At 37.7% G+C, this 20,441-nt stretch overlaps 2 protein-coding genes across 18 annotated transcripts; both read right to left on the bottom strand.

Moving 5' to 3' along the window:
- Window positions 1–1,737: 1,737 nt before the first annotated feature.
- On the bottom strand, window positions 1,738–10,294 carry LOC140792328 (uncharacterized). 17 transcript variants are annotated; one of them, XM_073143253.1, is made up of 14 exons: window positions 10,069–10,294; window positions 9,497–9,559; window positions 9,106–9,410; window positions 8,943–9,006; window positions 8,578–8,780; window positions 8,411–8,477; window positions 7,390–7,637; window positions 6,894–7,296; window positions 6,674–6,774; window positions 6,555–6,598; window positions 3,793–3,988; window positions 3,436–3,580; window positions 2,240–2,358; window positions 1,738–2,155 (listed from the first exon to the last, which is right to left on the bottom strand). In XM_073143253.1, the coding sequence occupies exons 2-14, from the start codon at window positions 9,552–9,554 to the stop codon at window positions 1,973–1,975; spliced, it is 2,136 nt and encodes a 711-aa protein (XP_072999354.1). In that variant the 5' UTR covers window positions 9,555–9,559; window positions 10,069–10,294; the 3' UTR covers window positions 1,738–1,972. The 17 variants fall into 17 exon arrangements, with proteins under 17 accessions (XP_072999354.1, XP_072999357.1, XP_072999356.1 ...); XM_073143256.1 differs by having other exon boundaries at window positions 3,793–3,985; XM_073143255.1 differs by having other exon boundaries at window positions 9,944–10,254.
- Window positions 10,295–11,768: 1,474 nt separating this feature from the next.
- LOC140791648 (alcohol acyltransferase 9) lies at window positions 11,769–14,508 on the bottom strand. Its single transcript, XM_073142255.1, has 2 exons — window positions 13,848–14,508; window positions 11,769–12,800 (listed from the first exon to the last, which is right to left on the bottom strand). The coding sequence occupies exons 1-2, from the start codon at window positions 14,283–14,285 to the stop codon at window positions 11,859–11,861; spliced, it is 1,380 nt and encodes a 459-aa protein (XP_072998356.1). The 5' UTR covers window positions 14,286–14,508; the 3' UTR covers window positions 11,769–11,858.
- Between the last annotated feature and the right edge of the window lie 5,933 nt (window positions 14,509–20,441).

Raw genomic sequence — 20,441 nt, 5'->3', positions numbered from 1 at the left:
TTTACTAATTTACATCAATTTCAATAAACAGCCTGGTCCTAAAAGAGCAAATAGCACGTAAAAAGAAGATAGCTTTCTTTCCTTCTATATACTTACTATTTCGTCTTGAGTCATGTATAGAAGTCCTACCAAGAATAGTACAAATAAACGCAGTACATTGGTTTACAGAATAGGACTGCAGCTGATACAATTCACAGCATTATATAACATAGTTCTAAAAAGAGCCTTAACTTTCACGCCTGACCCTTGATCACAAGATGTAAGCTACTCTTTTGCATCATTCCTTGGTATAACTTGGTTGTAGAAGCTTGCACAAGTAATGAAATGCATCATCAAATCTATGATTAGTTAAACATAGTATTCAAGGTCTTTTTCATGAGAGTACAACAGATTCGTATAAAGCATACATAACAGCTATAAAATTAGATGCTTTGTCATGCTTGTTGTTTGATATAGTATTCCATACATTCAATAGAAAACTACAATTAGTTACACTCTTTTTCTTCTGAAACAATGGTAGATGTTCAACTCTAATTTTGAGTGGCACTGACCTGCAAGTTTTGGTAAAGCATGTAAATATTACACAATAGCAGCATCACCCTGGTGTCATGGCCTTGTATTACGGCACGCATGGACTAGAAGCATGTAACCTCTCCATGTCACAGGTGACCTTTCTAAAGACTACTCAATTGAGTGCCCCCAAACAGAAGAAAAAGTGATAGGTGTTCTTAAACAGGACTATCCTGTTGCAGCTGGGGTGCCACCCAGTCCGCCCAGTCCTCTGTGTTATCAAAGGCTGTAGAATTAAAAGGATGAAACAGAACAAGGAGAGTGCAAAAAGCTCTGGAAAAAGAGACCACCAGGCAGTCCACCACCAGCTGAAAGCAAGCTTTCTAGTCGTTCAATGATGATTCTCCTAAGTTTGACCAGCTTTAGATTGCCTCCATCTAATTTAGTTGAGCAGGAGGCTTGAAAACACGGTTCACAAAGCTTATAATATAATATCATCTCTAAAATTCTCGAGCTTCCGATGATCCAATTAAGCTTATCACCCGTTACAAACACAGTGATGAATCATTACCAGCGGGAGGGGGCACAAATGGTTCCTGTTTTATTTATTGTTTCATAACTAAAAGAAAGGATGTAGATAATTTCATTAGACAATCCAGAAACATTACTTGATATCCAGTAGAGGCATCATTCATGGATAAACATGCAAGGCTAAAAAAAATGCAACGCCGCTCCACTAAATCCATTAAAATTAACGAAAAGCATAATGGCAAAGTACTCAATAATAGACAAACCGTAAAACTCCAATGGGTACAATCCTGGAGAAGAGTACTCAAGCTGAAACACACAACCTTCATTTTGTTGGGAAGCTGATACTCCTTTACATTCTGAATCATTTTAATATAACTGAAATATCGGTAAAATTTGTCATGCAATGTTCAATTGAGATTTCAGCTCTTCCACTGAAGAAACAAAAAACAAAAAAATTAAAGAAAATAAAAACGACAGGCAAAAGGTTTAGGATAAGTCGTACTCGTACAAAGCCAGCACATATATTATAACATCATATTGATATAATATATTTGTTTCTCAAAACACATATTGATACAATAATAAATTTTTAAAAAAAAATCACTTACTAAATAATACTGTGTGTGACTCATACTTGCCTAACAAAATATATACAATAGCACATACCCAATTATAAGCAGGATAATCCAGCCAAAATTGTTTCAAGAAGTGCCCAAACATAATAACATAACCAATTGTATTCACAAAGATGAATAATGTGAAATGACTTTAGCTCATTAAACCTGACATTTACACGGTACTCTGACAGAAGTCAAAAAAAGAAAAAGGAAGAAAAAGAAAAGGAACCCATGAGAACAGACTTCACCTTCCAGCTTTCTCATTCATTAATTTGGAAACTCTTCTGTGGGAGTGAATGAGCGAGTTTTGCATTTTATGTGGCGTTGAAAACGTCTTTTTCCATATCTTCAAGGTCCCAATCAAACAAACCTTCAAAATCATTGGCCTCTGCAGGACTTTGATCTCCATGAATCCCAATATTAGAGTTAATAGAACTATGTGCTTGATCTGCCCAACCACTGGCCTCCTCCTTTTTGTTATTATTATCCATCATTTCCTGATATGATAAAACAGATCATCAGAAAGCAGACTACACTCATTGAAATATTAAAATATGGGAACACTAATGTATGAGAGGAACCTCATTTTGACAAGTGTTATCCTGTGATGCTGTCTCCTGATTCTCGAATGTATCTCTCAGAGGGTCTTGCTCAGCTTGAACTTGAAGCAGTTGAATTACTTTCTCAAAATGTGAATGATCTGAGAAAATTGAACAAATGAAGTTCAATTTTTGACGAGTATGCCATATCAATACACACAAAACCGCTTGCAAGGAAAAAAAGAATAACAAAATAAACCTGAAGTAAAAAAAACATAAAACATAATAAGGAAGTTTTCAATGCTCTACAGCATGCTCAAGATCAATCACATTTCAGAAGTGTTGGCATACAAAGCAATAAATGGATGATCATCATCAAAAGAAAAAAAAAATTCTATATAACTTCTCACCAAAAAACTTAAGCAGGTAAAACAATAAGATGATAATGCCAATATCTGTTGGTGGAGCCCTCCACTTTGTTTCTTTGCAACAATAAAACTATATGCACATGCTACTTCTTTGGTTCTAATGTTCATAGAAAAAGCTTAAGACCTTTCCCACAAAGCTAAAGAAAACATTTTTCCATTGAGCAACAGAGGCTTATATTAAGAAAAGGAATCAAGAGGAATAATAGGTAGAAAGGAAGAAAATGATTGCGATACATTGATTAGTTTACAACATTAATCACCTCGACTCATATTGCCTCCTCTTGTTTGGTTAAACCTATTGAGGGTCAAATTTTAACAAGGGAAAAGTGAAGAGGCAGGCTGAATGGAGGTTTGGTAACACAGTCCCTAGAGTGCTAGAAGTTCCTTCTACGAGTTTAAGGTTGCATACCATGTATACAAGAAGGAATAAAAGCAATCAATTTTGGCTCATTCTTTCCTCACTTAATGAGCCATATTCTCATGTTACACTCCTCTGTATGCATAAACTCCTATAACTACAAAGAGATCCAGTAGTAAAATTACAAGACATAATATTATCTCAACTTGTATTGAACATATGCCATCCTTTGATTGAGGTTGAACAAAGCTCAGGTAGACAGAATTATACGGGTACTTGCTAGAGAGAGTAAATTCACTCTTGAATGCAGCAGCAATAGAAATATCAAATATCCAATAGCTGAAGACTTGCCACTTTTGATATAACACTTCTCTAGTCATGTGAATTTCAAAATTTAGACAGCAAGCATAAAGAAAAAAACTCAATGCAAAGCAGCAAAGGCAGGTTCTCACCTTTTGAGCGGTGAAATAAAGTATCATGGACTTGCAAAGGATGCTTACGCTCCTCATTTTTATATTTCAGTTTCACTTGATGACGTGTACGGTTAGGGAATAGCTGTTGTATCATTGCAAAGTCTGTTCCAAATTGGCGTATAGCCTGAACCATATCCAATGAAAGTATAGATAAAATTCATACACAAGATCAAACAGTAACGTAGATAGAATGGTCAGAACTCAGATAAAAAAGTTTGCAAACCATATACATGGATGGTAAAAAAACTAACCAAACATAATTGTCCATAAGTCTCATCATTAGTGATCTTGAGTAAACGTGCAGATAGCATAAAATGGGAATAATTTATTAGATACCTGGTAAAACAGTTCTGTTTCTGATTTTGACCATCTCACTGACTGTGATCTATTCATATATGAATGGTAATTTAGTTTCCTTGAACTTTGCTGAATGTGGTGGTTTGTTTCCTCATTATCATGGTTTTCTTCTTCTTGATCTCCAAAAAAATCAAAATCGTCTAGATTTCTTTTTCTGGGAAGGGAACTAGTGCTGCTGCGCATGAAACAATGAGTTACTAAATAACAGCGATAACTAATGTCAGAGGGAAGATAACCCCCTAAGAAATAGAATCATAAATTTATATAATTGAATTCCAGATTTTACATCAAAGTTTTTTTTTAAATATCTTAAACAGCTATAAGAGGGCTTATCATGTCACAACTCAACCAATCCTACAAAGACAATATGGCAACAGTGATACCTCACTTCATGTAAGACCACCTACTCCATTTTAATCCACAGCTCAACAAAAGAGATTCTTCTGATGGCACCATTTATAACTATATTGGACTTTAACAAACCATCCAAACTATACTCTTCCATTGTCTTCTTATCAGTAAATGTGAAATCTCTAGTGTTCTCAATTCAAACACCATCTAATGCTATAAGAAATTGAAAGGCCACAAGTATAAGAAAGCTACTAAGAAACAATAGCACACGTTACTCACTGTTGAAAGAATATTCCTCTATGACACGACAAAAGCATTACAAACCATGATGACAATTTACTTCCATGGTACTTATTTCCTTGTCCATCCATATGCTTACATGTAAATATATGAATATAGTCAATTAGTCATACATGTACAAAAACTATAGATTCTACATAAACAAATACTGGAATACATTCTTGTTCTGTACTTTTGCATGTCAATAAGATATCATTCTGACCACCTTGTTTTCACCGATTCCCTAATTACTTTCATTAAAATTTTTGTGATCATCTTTTATATTGAGAATTAAATAAAATTAAGAACTTACAAATAATACATCATTTTCATCTAAAAGAGTGAACACAAAAATTGCTTAAGTGACAAATCAAAATTAGGCATTGAAGCACAACATATCATTACGAGAGGAAGGATCATGCAACAAATTCTAAAATTCACAGTATAGAAGATCTTGAAACACCCATTTTACACTTTTTATTATTATATTGGATAAATTTTGAAAAGGAATCAACCAACTCTAGTAGAGTTGGTTGTGCCCTTCCCTATGACTAAGAAGATTGTAGAATCGACTCTAATCTCAAATAATTATTATAAAAAAATTTGTTTAGTGGTTTAATGACTTGGCTCAGACTCTACTCGGTTGATAGCTTGACGATGCGGTTAGCTTGGAGTAACTCAATAACGAGATGGTTTGGAACAATGTCTCAGCACCATTTAGTTTGGAGCAAAAATGGCTGTGCCAATCGGCACGGGGCGTGCCGGTCGGCACTTGTCGTGCCAGCAGCGTACCGGCACGTGGCACGAGGGTGCTGCACGGCACCCCTCCTAATGCATCGCCGTTCACCATCGACCTCGTCGCCAATCGCCACCCGCCGCTCGTTGCTTGCCGCCCGCTTCGTGCCCTAGCCCCTAAGAGAGAAGAGAGATCGAGACAAAGAGATCGAGAGAGAGTAAGTTTTTAACCCTCTCCCGATCTCTCTCTCTCTCTGTCTCGATCTCTCTTCTCTCTCGGGGGCTAGGGCACAAAGCGGGCGGCGATCGGCGAGCGATGGCAACAACGACTACAATGGCAAATGTGAGTATCTCTTTCTCTCATTCTCTTACGGCAGCAAGTGTCGCAGCACGTGTCGTGCCGGCCGGTGGTTAGCACGATCCGTGCCTGTGGCACGACCATAGTTAGTTTGGAGTAATAGTTCAACAACGCATATGATTTGAAGCCTAAACTAAGCGGCTTAGTATATTGACTAAAGCTTAGTGAAAGCTTGGTGTGGCCTAAGAGGGTTGACCCTTGTCTATATCTAGCCTTTAGGCTCTTGAATGATCCATAAAAAATAAAAAAGATCTTGAAAAAGTCCATATGCCAAACTACAACTTAAATGTCCACAATATTACCCCTAGAAAGTAGACTTTTTATAAAGCAAGTTAGGATGTTATGTTAATTCCTATATACTTATGACATACCATTAAATTTAATAAGGCTAGTTTAGTTTGGGCTACGGAGACATCTTGATAGCTCATACTCCCCACATTAAAGAAAAATGGTTCTATTAGATAAAGCCTTGAGTTTTCTTAGATGATTATGATGTATCCCTCAAATTTGAATAAAAACTATAGCTAAGTCTAGACATGCACTAATTAATGATATTTAGAATTATACAAAACAAACTTGAAACCAATGGCCTCAGACATTTAAATGCAACTTCAATAACTTTAAAATTTTTAATTGCATGCAATAAGGAATTCATATGGATATCATGCAAAATTGGAGGGGAATGCTCAAATCGGAGAAAATTTTGTAATGTATCGTACTTGATTCTGGTGGATTCAACCATAGTACTTGTAGTATACTGAGAAAAGATGCCATTTAAATAAGCATAACTCAGCCTAATCCATCAATGTGGCTTCTAATAAGAAAATATTAGTTGCAGTGTATTAGTCCAAGCATGCTAAGAGACAAATAACAACATTTTGGTAGAGAACTTCTCTAGAAAAACATCTAAATTATCAAGCCATAAAAGCTAAAAGATTCCTACATAAGTTGACGATAATACTAATCGTAAATAAGAAACTATTCTTCTTGTTAACAATTGCCTGCATAATTTCCATACCTTTTATTGGAAGAGGGTTTCCCCAATACTTCTGCTTCTTTATTCTGCAAAATATTAGCACACATAAGGATAGACGAATTGGCCGACTATTACTTTACTCAGCAATGAAGCAAACTTACCCAATTTCGCTCCTTAGCCTCTGCTAGCAATATGAGATTCTTTATGCTAATTTGCCTGCGGTCAATCTCGCTTTCAGGCGTGTCAAGCAAAATCTTGTCCACTGAAATTAGAGCCCCAACAATTATCAATATTAACTTATTAAGTACATTTGTCCAGTCTAGAAATAAACATAAAGCCTATTAACTTGTCTATAGATGAAAACAACAGCTGCAGAAGTACCTAGCCTTCTCTTTCGACGTACTCTGTGGGTAAACTTGGCTTTAGGTAATTCTTCCGGGGGTATATCAGATTTCTTGGAGGTTCTCTTGTGCCTCTGAGTTGGTTTTTCATTTTCATTTTTTTTCTTCCTTGACTTTCCAGGAACTTTCTTCTGCTCGGTTGTATCTTCAGCCCTATATTCATCATCACTAGCATCATTCAGGTCTTCATCCATCTGAGAAATGTTAGAGTCTCCAATATCCAGATCATCATCGGATGGTCTGCTAGTTCCAACATCTTCAAGGTTTCCCGACCTAGGTCCTACAAGATCTTCAACATCTTCAAGATCTTCAACATTTTGGGACCGCACTTCACAACCAACATCTTTGCCTCCATTAAAATGTTGTCTTTCCCTAAGAAAAGTCTGGAACAAAAGTAAACCAAGAAAGTAAGGATGCAATAAGATAAACATAAATTTTATAATTCATTCAGCTTAACATGGTGGGTGTAAAAATACCTGTTCTCCTGAACTCTGCCAGAGTTTTCCACTCCCATCAGCAATTGTTGGCAATGACTGCAGGGGGTTGTCCAAATTTTCATCACTCGTCATAGGTTGGACAGAAAGATCTAGTCCACTGGAAACCCTCATCTGCGAGCAGGTTTCCACAGGAGAAGCAGCCTCAGAAGCTTCAGGAGTAACAAAAGATACTGAGATACCATTCCCCTCTTTCTGTCGTTTACATTGGAAATTCCCAATGCTTTTAACTGCTAAGAAAATTTACATTCCCTTTATATCAAAAGATGTGATTATTGACAGAAATTAATTAAAATATGGTACTGCAGATATCAAATGCTAGTAATAATCAGGAAACAGAGAGTGCAGAAAAAACGGGGTATTTGTATATGCATAAAAAAGCCTTTTAGTTTTTAAAATAGCAAAAATGGGTCTTTGTGCGCACTTGTGCTGATCTCTTGTATAAATTATATGCATTTCATTATAAAAAAATATGCATTTAGTATAAAAATGAACGCATTCAGTTTAAAGAGTCTAATCTTGCTATTAGTAAAATCTAAGAGTTTTTTTCCTACAAATAACCCAGAAAAAGCATAAAAAAGGAATAACCTCCTCTTGTATATTCATATTAGAATTCCCATGATAATCCACACATAGTGCAATGAAGATAATTACAAGGAATCAATTTTGTTGCCATCACTACTTGGTAGTCACCACCAGTAGCAGTGGACTGAAATGAAATGCAGTTACCTTAAATATATAACTGAAACCAAATCAATAGTGGGATCTAAAATTGGATTCAGGTTGGATGGTTAACTATAAAGAAGCAAATCCCATAGGTACAAAGTGATCAGATCAAAGACGTGATAGCATTGGAAAATCTTCAAACAATTGCAACATTAATCATTTTTCAGGTAATCCAAAGTATGATATGAGGGTGAACAGAACATAGTCATAAATACTGAATCATAATTGTCCCAAAGTTCTACTCTACTGCAAAGATAGTCATAAAAGTAGTACTTACCTTGGGTTTCACTAATCTGAAAAAGTGTCTCTTCCTGAGATTCTGTGCTGCAAAACTCCAATATTTCCTGATAAATGACATTCTCATAAAATTAAGAAAAAATGGAAGAAAAAATATATCCAAAGGAAAACATAATACACAAACCAATGAGATCTAAAAATCATTACCTCTGCTTCAAACTTATCAGGATCTAGATGCAATTTAGTGTCGATCTCAGATACTTGGAATCCATCCTGAGAAGCATCAATGTGGATTACCGCTTCTTCCTTTTGTTGCTGTGGTGCATGTGCTATATGAAGTTCAGAGGAAATGACATCCAGATCTGATCTACTAGAACTGATAGTTGAAGCCTCCATTGATTCCACTACGCCTGAAACAGAAGAAGGATGAGTGACAAGCTTTTTCCTTTTTGGTTGTATATTGGCTTTTGACTTAAATCTACCCTACAATGAGTTAGATACTATACAAGCAAAGGAAAACAAATCAGAAAATAAGGAAGCTAGAAGCAATTGTGCATTGATCCATGAACTACCAGGGGCTGAGACAGGGTTTATGAGATCATCAACAGAGTCCACGCCAAAGAGCACATCTGCAGCCTGAATACTGTAACAACTTACTAAAAGGACTTTGCCTTCATACAAAAGTAAGATAAGTAAATCATACAGAAGTGAAAAACAATTACTTGTTCCATATACCTCACTTGAGAGAGGCTCTAGAATTTTTTCATTGTCACCAGTGGATGTTAAACATTCAGAATCAATGCTCTGTGTTTGATCAACAGATTCTTGAACTACATGGTGATCAGGGGCAATAGTACAGGAATCAAGAACACTAAAAGATAGACTGGACCCCTCCTCCTTCTGCTTAATACCAGAAGCACTACTCTGAGGCTTGACAGCGGGAGGAAGAGGTTCCACCGCAGCAGAAGCTTTGGAAGGCCCAGGTATCATTTTAGTGGTTTTCGAACGTGACTTGGGTCGAAACCGACCCGGCGCTTGTTCTGGCAAAGAAGAAAACAATGGTGGTTAACCTCATGGCCAATTAATATATAACTAAATTATCATTTTGCAATTAGTAGACCATTACCAGTAGTTTCCTTCGGTCCGAGAAGGATATCATCGATGGAATCGAAATCATCGATCATGGAGTCTGCAGAAACAGAGATTATCAGAAATAGGTGAATAAGTTTGGCACAATGAAACAATGAATCCAACAATAAAAAAAAAATCAAATTGAGTCTTTTATTGTCTATTTCTTAGCAATCCTAGCACAGATCTACTTAATCTAATTCCTCTTTCTTTATTTAGTTCATGGGATTGCAAGACATAATTAAAAAGAAGATAACTCCACCAAAGCAATAAAACTAGAAGATTAAAAAATATGGAGAACAAAGAAGAGCTCTACCTATAGTAGGGCAACAACACATCACATTACATATATGAGGCCACAAGAAATTGGAATCAGAAATCGGCTAGAATTATCAGGAAAAATTACTCATAAAAGGAAGCGCAAATCAAGTTGACCAGAAATTACTGGACGAGGAGGGATAAGTAGCAGAACCGCGAATTGTTTAAGGGGAGGGATGAGACAGACTGTTCCTTTCCTAATCCTATTCCGAACCAAATACTAGTCCTAATTCTTCCTCCAAAACAATGCACCTTCCAACAAATCGGAAATCCTCTTATTCCAAATTGGGGCGACGGAGAAGTGGAACGACGGCGATGGAGGCAGCGGACTATGGAAGCGGATGGCGAGGTGACGGAAGTAGTGTGTTTTCTTCTTCTCTCTCTCTCTCTCTCTCTCTCTCTCTCTCTCTCTCTCTCTCTCTCTCTCCTGGGAGTGGTAAAAGGAAATGTTATCTAGGAGTTAGGGTTAAATTGGGGTAACTGGGTATCGAATCCGGGTCGGACCGATTTATATCAAAGATACTATATCCGACATCCGAAGCTTTAAGTTCGGGCCGAGGACCCGACCCGGAACGCTCTCAGTTCGGGGCTTCAGGCCTGGCCTGAACCCATAAACTAACGGGCCGGGCCGGGCCGGGCCGGCTCGACTTTAATGATCGATTTAATGATTTAGAATCATAAACATTAAATAAGCACTTCATCCATCTCAGATAGATAATAATAATAATAATCTATTTTTGTAGTTATAAATGGAGCTGCTATGATCATAACAAAAAAAAAAACCTTCACCTAGGATTAGTAGGATGCGGGTCCCACAAAGTTATAAACTTTCAAGATGTCACTATTTACCTAGAATTTAAATAAAAGAATTAAAAGGCGATGACACTTATAATAATCCCAAAGCCCATAGTCTCAAACATTGCCAGCCAAAAAGAGATGTACTTATACTTGATGTGCAATGTGTATGTTGTCTAGACATGAGAATCAATTTATTTAGTTGACCAGGGAGTAGAGTAGAGCAATAGATTAAAACCAAACTCGATCGCCCATAAATAAAGCAACATCTCGCCGACAAGCGTGCACGATCCACGGTTTGAGCAAAACTAAGAAGATATGGGAGGGAGATCATGCCAATAAACAAAGGGCGAGCATGGAAGATTTGGGGCTTTTAAAATAAAGCTAGTGAATTCCATTCATGAGAGACCAAATGTTTGGTAACCATAATTTTATTTATTTATTCATGCAAGCTAAGCTAATCTAATCGGAATATGATACAAAGAGGATTGGATTAATTTAGAGACAGCATGTCTAATGCACTGGTATTCTTTATACTTATTATTATTATCATCATTCGTCTTCTTCCTATTATCCTCCTCGCTGTCATCTTCTCCATCTATGTTTATACTAATAGGTTGACAAAAATAATAATAATAATAAAGAAGCTTTATCAGTTGCTAATAGTAGAGAAGAGCACCTTAGTCGTTGTAAAGAGCCATCCACTACCTTATTTTGATAACACGTTATTGTACAATAATATATAAATATATATACGTGGCTTCGCTGGAATTGAGGATTAAATGTACGTCACCTACTAGTTTAGTTCTTTTGTTATGTAACTCGTCATTCATTAGGGTCAAAATGGCATAATCCAAGATTTACACAAGAATAAAGCTCTCGTGATTGTAGTCAAACACGATCTTTTGAGGCAAGGAATGGGAATATTACCAGATATATTAGTTTGTCATACACTTGCAAAGTCTTGTCTGGACTCTTTTGACTGCTTTGAAATATTTGAGATGATATTTCTACTATGTCCATAATTAATGTAGATGGCCAATAAAATGTTACTAGAGTTGCAATTGGAGCACTTAATTATTTTTTAACCCATCTTTCTCTGGTGGAGTTGGTTGAACCTAAAGTCCTAATTCTGTGGCTATCAAAGTGACACTGCCTTTTGTGTAAACTGGTAAAACATTCAGAAACTAATAACTGAATTTTGAACATTGGAGGGAAAAGTAGAGAGAAAGTATCATCTCAAAGTTTTACACCACATCTAAACAATAGCCTCTTCCTCCATTCACCTTCTCAATGTCTTCCTTCTCTTCCCTGCTATCCAGACCCTTGAGGCAATAATGCTCGAACCGCTCTGCGACAGCCTGAGGAACCGAGATCAGCACGTTGAATGCATGCAGATCACCGGTCACTGGCAAGAACAGACAGTAGATCTCACTCGCTAGAGTGCCCATGTGGAGTGGCCTTCCTTCACCAAAATCCAAGTCTTCCAATCCAAGCTTCGACCACGAGGAGATCACCAAGCTCGCGGAGAGGTCCGGTTTCATCCTCTTCTCCTCCAAGAGATCGATCATCGACCGTATGTAACTGTCATCGATGCAATTTTTAGCCTCTTGCACCAATTTCACCCCATAGTGCGCGTTGGACGTGACCAATTGGTTCACCGACGTCTCCGCGCATCCTAGAACAAAGCCATTGCCATAGTAGCCCCGCGGGAGCTCAGGCTTTAGCTTCTTGCGCACATTAACTGAAAATAGGAGCTTAACTCGAAGAGAGGCAGGGAGGTCCAAGGACTTGACCCAGGCACGCCAAACATGCGATGCGAGGGCCTCAAAGGAGGTGCATTTTAGTGAGGGGATACATTGCTTCTTGAGGTGGAGTACATGGGAGGGTGTGAAGGTTAGTGAGACAGGGGCTAAAGGTTGAGAGAGGAGGATCTGTGTGAGGAGATTGAAAGAGGGATCATGGGCTGGGTGGCCATTAAATTCAGGATGGGAGAAGCTGATTTCGAGTGGAATTCGAGGTTTCAGCATATGCCGGTCATGGAAAGGAGTGATCATCATGAGGTCCGAATTAGGCTTCGCGTTGATCTGTGCCCATGCATGGAGGAATTGAGCTGTCCCAATCCCGTCGCAGAGGCAGTGGTTGATGGCAGTGCAGAGGATCATCCCTCCACATCTTAGATGAGTCACCTGAGCACAAGGAAAAAGGATATCATCAAGCATTGCTTTGCTTTTAAACTTACATATTCCTACACTCTCTGCATCATCTATATCATCTCAAAGAAATACTATACTATGAGGCACCGCATGAATAAGATAACTTCTCATAGAAATTTGGAAACCTTAATTATAACTCGCATGCATTTCTGAATAAATTGCCATAAACAAGAAATTGATTCAACTCAGATTGATAACCCGATAATTTGATCGATACCGATGCTGTCAACGTTGTGATATAGAAGAGCCCAACTGGTAGGCCAACATGAGACAGTGGTTAAAGAGCCAACTCCAACATGATAACTAGTAGTGAAAAAGGTGAGGAGGAGTCATTTTCTCGAAAGCAATAGGTGCAATTTGTATCCAAATAACAAGTGAGTGTCATCTTCAACCGAGACCGCTGTCATCAGAATTTTAGGTATACTAGGTTAAGGGAAACAAAACTTGTGTCACTAAACAATTGGGCATGTTCAAGAAATCACAATAAGGAAGCAACTCTAAATTTTATAATCTAAATGAGAAAATTAAAAGAATAAATAGTTAAAGAAGATAAAAATGCCAAAAGGTGTAATTTCTCCTAGCTCTAGCTGTTAAAGATGGGAGGATTGTGATGGAGAAAAAAGAAAAGCAAACAAAGGGGGAAGAATACAGAGAGTACAGACATATGCTTTAGTTAAATCCAAGAAAGAATGATATCAAGACAAAGCAAAACCACGCCTAAAAAGAGTAGGATAAGAGAAGAATATAGCAATATGCATGCACCCTAGACAAGCTTTTGACACAAGGTTCAACATCCATAGCCATCACATATACTTTGCCATCTTTGGGAAGCATACTAGCAGTCCAAATCAAAGCCCAAGAAATTAGCTGAACCTTATCAATCCTACTTCTCTAAAATTATTATACCAATATTTGAAAGAATCTACCAGAACAAAACAAGAGGAAATATAAAAAATGTAAATGATCTAATTAACATCAAGCCTTTTGGGTTCATAAGCATGGACATGAAGGAGAGCTCACTTGGATGATAAGAGGCGGGACACCCACAAAGTTCTGAGCTTCCACCCTGTACAAGAGCTTCCTCCAAGACCTGTTGGGCTTTGCAGAACCTTTAAGAAACTCGTCTGCAGTGAGATCCACATAGCCCTCTGCCAGAAGAGCACCCTCACCATTGCAGTCCACCTCAAGCTTCTCCTCATCCTCCTCACTGCTTCTGAGTCTCCCAGCAAGAGGGTAGTACTCCACCAGAGCCTTAGAGAGGGAAGCCTTCAAGGATTCCACCACAATTGGTCTTTTGAACACATAAAGGTACTTGATGGAGAATCTCAGGAATTTTTGGTCATCAAGGTTGGAGAGGTAGAGGGTATGCCTTGGTGTGCTGCTGCTTGGACACACCAAGGTGGGCTCTTTTGGGTAGTAGCAGTCCGGGATTTCTATAGACTTTGTCATGGCCTCCATAAACTGGAGGCCAAATAGACTCTGGGAGTGATATTTATAGGAAGAGATAACCAGAGTGGAGAGGTTTCAGAAAGAGGCGAGGGAGGTGAGGTAGGAAAGGTAAGTGGGCGAGAAAGAGATGTGTGTGTGTGTGTGTGTGTGTGTGTGTGTGTGTGTGTGTGTGTGTGTGTGTGTGAGAGAGAGAGAGAGAGAGAGAGAGAGAGAGAGAGAGAGAGTAAGTGACAGTTGGATTTGGAGATCAGCAATATTAGATTCTAGTTCTTTACCTCCCTGGGGAAAGTTGAAAGATGACAGTGGATAGCAGTGGTTCTTTTTATTAGGAGCTGAAGCCTTCAGAACGAGTTGGGAAAAGAACAATTAACATTAAATTATCTTTATTATCCTCACCATATTCTCATTAACAATAAATGTAGCAGAATATGCTTTTTTTTTTCTTAATAAATGCTCATTGAGTAATTCCAGCAGACATCCTTGTAGCTCTGAGACCTTGTAATTTTCATATGATGACCATCGAAAAGACGCATAGAATCACATCTACCAATCTTTAATTGTTGCATGCCACGTAGGAACCCACAAGAAGGAAAAAAAGAAGTAAATGTGGTTATGGTGTTAAGAGATTCAACCTACCATGGCAGAAATAGAGTATTAGACCACTCAAATTGGTGTTAGAGAAATGGCACGCATTGGATTAGATGGACTAGACATTTTATGGGTTACAAACTTACAATGGTTACCAAGTACAACCATGACAAGGATTGACATTCAATATATATGATATCAGCAAGAATCTTTTGACTTTTGAATGAAAGCAACATCGCATGTTTAATGTCACATGCTCGTACACATCTCCTATAGAATGAGTGAGCTGTGATTTTACCATCCCTCTTATTCCAAGCTTCAATCTGGCCAACACATTAGCGCTTAAGACACTCAATCCAAGAGCTTTCATCCATAAAAAGTTTCATTGCAATCATGCCCCCAGAAGTACGGCATTTGAAACAACCTCTTCAATAATGGGATTAAATTTGGCCCACCTTGGCAGGAGCCTCGAATAACTCGTTTGATGTTATAACATTTTTTTTAATAATTTTTTTCTCGTTTTTGTTTGTGCAAGTAAAAGATATAACAAATGACCAGATAGCCCACATTCCACTTTCAGAAAAGCCATGATGCAGGGTGGGGGGAGGATAAAAAGCTTCCTAAAATCCAAGTTGATATCTGCTTTCATTCATTCAATGATCACCTGAGGAGAAGGATGCGTTTCAGAGGTATCAAATCTATATAACTCCTCAGTGATGTCTTTTTGTCGTCTTTCAAGCTTCACGTGCCACTACCCTCCCTTTCCCCGTCATGCAAATATCCCGTAGGATCTCTTCTCTTGCAAACCAACACATCCACCTTTCGTCACCACTCTAAAGTTCTGGGAGCCAAATTAATGGAGCCATGTCACAGTTGCACTGCTCTCTTATCTCTCTCTCTCTCTCTCTCTCTCTCTCTCTCTCTCTCTCTCTCTCTTTGTTGTTCATTTCATTTCATTTCATTTCACATCTTATGTATTTGTAGTTGCATGAGAGCCCTTCAAATCTATTGCTTGTCGAATGGATACCCACTAGATTATGCTGTTTGGCAAGTAGCAAATAAAATCTGAGCCACATAACAGTGACAAGTCGAAGCGCTCTTATGTCTGTTAGACTATTTTAAACATAATTGTCTGTACATAAATAGGACGAATATAAATGCCTATCGATCAGAAGACTCTTGATTACTTGAGCCATATCAACAGGAGTTTAATGTATATTCGCATACGCTTTTGAGGAAAGCTAACCTTCCAGATTCAAGCAATCGGGTTGAATACCTAATTCCATCGTTATATGGCATTTGTTTATTTTTAATCAGCAATTGGCCAACAAGCTGAATCTTAGAAGCACTAATCTTTCTTTTATTCCTCTTGACTGCTGCACTGCTGCAATAATTCAGAATGGGTGCAATAAGCCATTTACTACCATAAAGGGCCAGTACAATGGCATCTGCCGACTTCATCTTTGGCTTATGGAATGGACTGTGAAGAAGAGAGAGAAAGAGAGAGGGAAAAAAGAAAGATGGTATTTAATCCTCTTGACTTCAGATAGGCTCAAGAAAGTGAGCAGTTTTACCAAATAATATGGTAAGCATCTTACTTTTTTTTTAATGAACAAAGCCAAAGCGCCACTCTACGTTTTATAACTGGCCTAGGTTAGCTTACTAAATTGATTGACTTTTACATGGAATCTAATTCCTGTCAAGAAATAATTTACTCTTCTCATGGTCATGGTATCAAGAAAGAAAAGCCTAACGAGTATTTCAGTTGAGGTCACCATTATAGGCTAGTCTTTGGATTCCTCTCAGGACTGGCACTACAACCTTATCAAGCTATCCTTCTGAGCGAAGAAAGAACCATGTCCTTCACCACATGATCAAAGAAAAATTAGTCCAATCCTCTTATTACGTGGAATCTAGACTTTCAGTTATATTTCTGTCTGAACATGCTGATTAGGGAGACATCACAAGGGTAGAATTAGAGGACCTGGGACCTGGATTAGTCCTTATAATAGACTTAAGAGCAGGGCTGTCTAGGTAGAGAACGAATAATGATATGTGCAGTTAGTCAAGATGATCCAAGTAAACAGGTTGAATGAGACAAAGTAACGCATTTATTCCTTTGACAAAACTCGCTTGCTAGCTAGAATTGGATTGACGCATACAAATTGGGTTTGGATTTTTCTTCTTAAGTCTATGCCAGGTTTATTTTTCTTAGTCTAAGTTGAAAATATATTTAGAGTTGTCTTAGATTAGGAGTTTATTTTTTGTTTATTTGATAACCTATGGAGAGAAATTGTAACTATGTAGAACCTTGTGTTAGAGATAAATGCAAATTTTATTGAATAATTTTTTTCCTACATATTGTGAGAGATTTGAGATAAGGTGTCTTGACTTAGAGAGATTTTAAGTGTGAATTTGGATTGATGAGATGCCATATGGTTATCTTATCCTGTCCTCGAAGAGAATTGTTCAACAATCTCTCTCCCTACTGCGTCATGGATAGATAAAAGTTAATATCAGAAAAGATTAATGAGTTGGTCAAGACAATTTAAATTTTCTTTCATGTCACTTGGTATGAGGGTTAAATCTTGTTCGTCGCGTTATTCTATTCACAAAATGGTATCTTGGTGTTACTCCCAATCCGTGCAACCATTTTCTTGCCTTTGCTTTCATCCTTAGATTAATCTAGCAGGTCAAAGGTAAGACTATCAGGCTAAGCCTATAGAGATTTTAAAAACAGTATCACTCTTGTTCCTGAAGGATCAAGAACATATGAAGGCAAACTCTTTCCATATCTTATTCAACTCAAAGCTAAACATTAGAATGAAATAGAGCCCTCCTCTTCAATACAGGAGGAAAAAGAAATGAGAGCCCAATGAGGTCTGACTGGGTCTAAATTTGGGCCAGGTCCAACAAGTTTGAGAGATCAAGCCTAATGTGCAACTCCACCAACAAGGATTTAACTTTTCCTTTATGAGGCATTAGCCTTTGAGTTTAGTTTCTGGAACTTTATTGGTTTGAAAAATTTAAGTTTGTAAAAATCTGTGACTTTAATCAAAGTAGAAATCCAGAGCTATTGCTACAAAATACTTCACCAATATCTGATCGAAAATTCTATTTGCTTCTACAGGGTTAGATTGACTGGTTGTGAGCTGTGACCACTCCTTTGTGTCTTCTTTTTCTCCCATGTTATCCTTTGCTCACTAGCATGTGTGGAGGGCCAGGGCATGCATTGAAGATCTGAGCAGGCAATGTGTTTGTCAATGAATTTTATCTTTCCTATTGCAGTCTCATTGCCTTTATGAATTCTATCTTTCCTATGCTTCTGGCCTACTTCATCCGTCTGCTGCTAGTTGAGATAATCAGACTGCACTATCATACTTTCCTTTCTTCATCCAGGTCTTCTCATCTCACAAGGAGACTTTTAAGTTTCTTTTGTGGGAGTAATAAAAGTAGTGTTTCCTATCCCAGTCTGGCTTCAGTCACTGTCTGGTCACATGAACTCCACTGCACCACTTGAAAGGCAGTAGAAGATGGAAAGAGGAGTGGGGTTAGGACATGTGTTGTGCTTGCTAAAGTTTAAAGATATTAAGACCCAAATCTTACGAGTGTGGCTTGATGTTATATACCATGCATGTCTTTCTCCTCTGCAAGAGAAAGGGGAGGAGTTTTTGAGTCCTTTTCAAATAAGGGCCTTGTCTGATACTGCTTTCAGTAGGTGAGAAGCTAGAGCAAATGAGTAGTAGCGGTGGGTAGTGCTTCAGGAAATAATTCAGAGAGTATAAATGCAATATCACATGAAGTTGACAACTGACACATGCTGACTTTGAGTTGAAATCCTGCATGATCTACTAGATAGTGTACGAGTCTATATCTACACATTGGTTATTAGCTCATTTCTGCCCAAATATTTCTCTTCCATTATGTAGTAATTTCAAAATAAAGTTTTCTCTGAATAGTCTATCGCCCTGCTTGTTACGGCTCTTTCAAATTTTGACCCAAACCTAAGTGTTTTGGATGCGTCAAAGTATAAACTTGGTTGTAACTAAGTTGCTCCTGAGAGACCCCAAGAGGTTTTAGAGAGACACTCCTCCTTTGTGGGCTAGATTGTTACAGATTTGCTGTTAGAATATGGGCTGTGAGCACTATAGTAAAGCTGGGAGATTATGTGTGCAACCTTCTTTGACAACTGGGAGATTGAGGGTATAACCTTCCTTAACTTTGGGTAATTTGCAGCTCACCAGTCATGAGTGCAACCCTGCATATCTGCGGATTGCAAACGTGCAAATTTTGGGACAGCCCACAAGTCTTAGGCAGTCCTCTACTTTTTACCCCTTTGTAAACTTATGGCTCACGTCCTTTGCTGTTGTAGCACTAGATGTTCTTCACCTCTGTACGAGGGAACTGACTACAAAAGGGACAAGCCCATAAGATCCTGTTTCCTTCCTTTCTTGTCATTCTTGAGAGTGCTGGTTAGCCAGGCAGACAACTAGATCCAATTTCTATTGGCTTGCACTTTTCAGTACTGAACTTTAGATTCCAAGCATGAAATAATCTAATAGTACACTCCAGCTAATCAAATTGGATTATTGGAGTAACCTTGGTAAGATTCAACTACAGTTTGATTGAAGAATTCAAATTTGATCTTGAAACATCCCCTTTACCATGACTGGTCTCCCAAAGATGAGTTTGTTACTTTGTTCCATTAGATGCAAAGCCAAGCCTCTCAATGTTTCAATATGTACTTCATAGCTTGCTTCTTAATCACATGTGCCAGAGAATCACTTTGTAAAAGTTTAGGCAACGTTCTAATAAATTATAGCATGGCTTAGTTAGCAAACTTTATAAACTGTCATCCATATGTGACACAAAGTACTAGATGATGTCGGTCAATTGAGTAAAAAGTTATCAAACTACTTAACGATCCTATATCTAATTAGTTTCTTAAAAGTACTAACTTGAGAACTTTGATCTGAACAACAAGTTTTAGATACTAAAGCATAATTTTAGTACTTGTTATGATTAATGTATTACAATAAGTAAGTGCTTATTGCCAGATATAGGTAACCCAAGCATGGAAGATTTTGGTTATAGTGTATTGTCTTAGGTACTTGTGATGTGCTTCTTTTGTTGCTTCTTTTGTTGATAACCATTAACATGGAACCAAGTACTCCATAAAGAAGTTTTAATATTCAATGGTTCAGGTCCAGCCGTGCAGGCTATGATATTTTTTTTTATTATAGGTCAATAATTACTTCCTCGATTCACTGTCCTGCTCTGAAAATATATCTACTTTCAAATGTTACAAAGATTCGAGGATGATAAATTATAAAGAGGTTTATAAACACTTTTAGATGATTACTGTAGTGGACTTAGAAGATATTGTTCTTGAGTAGTAAGCACGAAATGTATTCAGCACTTGTATTAAGTACACAAAAAGCTGAAACAACAAAAGGCGAATTTAGAAAAAAAAATTATCGAAAAATTCGACTCTGCTATTTAAAACTTCATATCAGGGCATGATTCGAACTGCAAAATATATTTATAAATATTATGCATCTAGTATAAGAAAAGAGA

This window comes from Typha latifolia, chromosome 7 (genome assembly GCF_019914945.1).
Source record: "Typha latifolia isolate L0001 chromosome 7, TyphaL0001v2, whole genome shotgun sequence".
NCBI lineage: Eukaryota > Viridiplantae > Streptophyta > Magnoliopsida > Poales > Typhaceae > Typha > Typha latifolia.
This window is presented reverse-complemented; position numbering and strand designations above follow the sequence as displayed.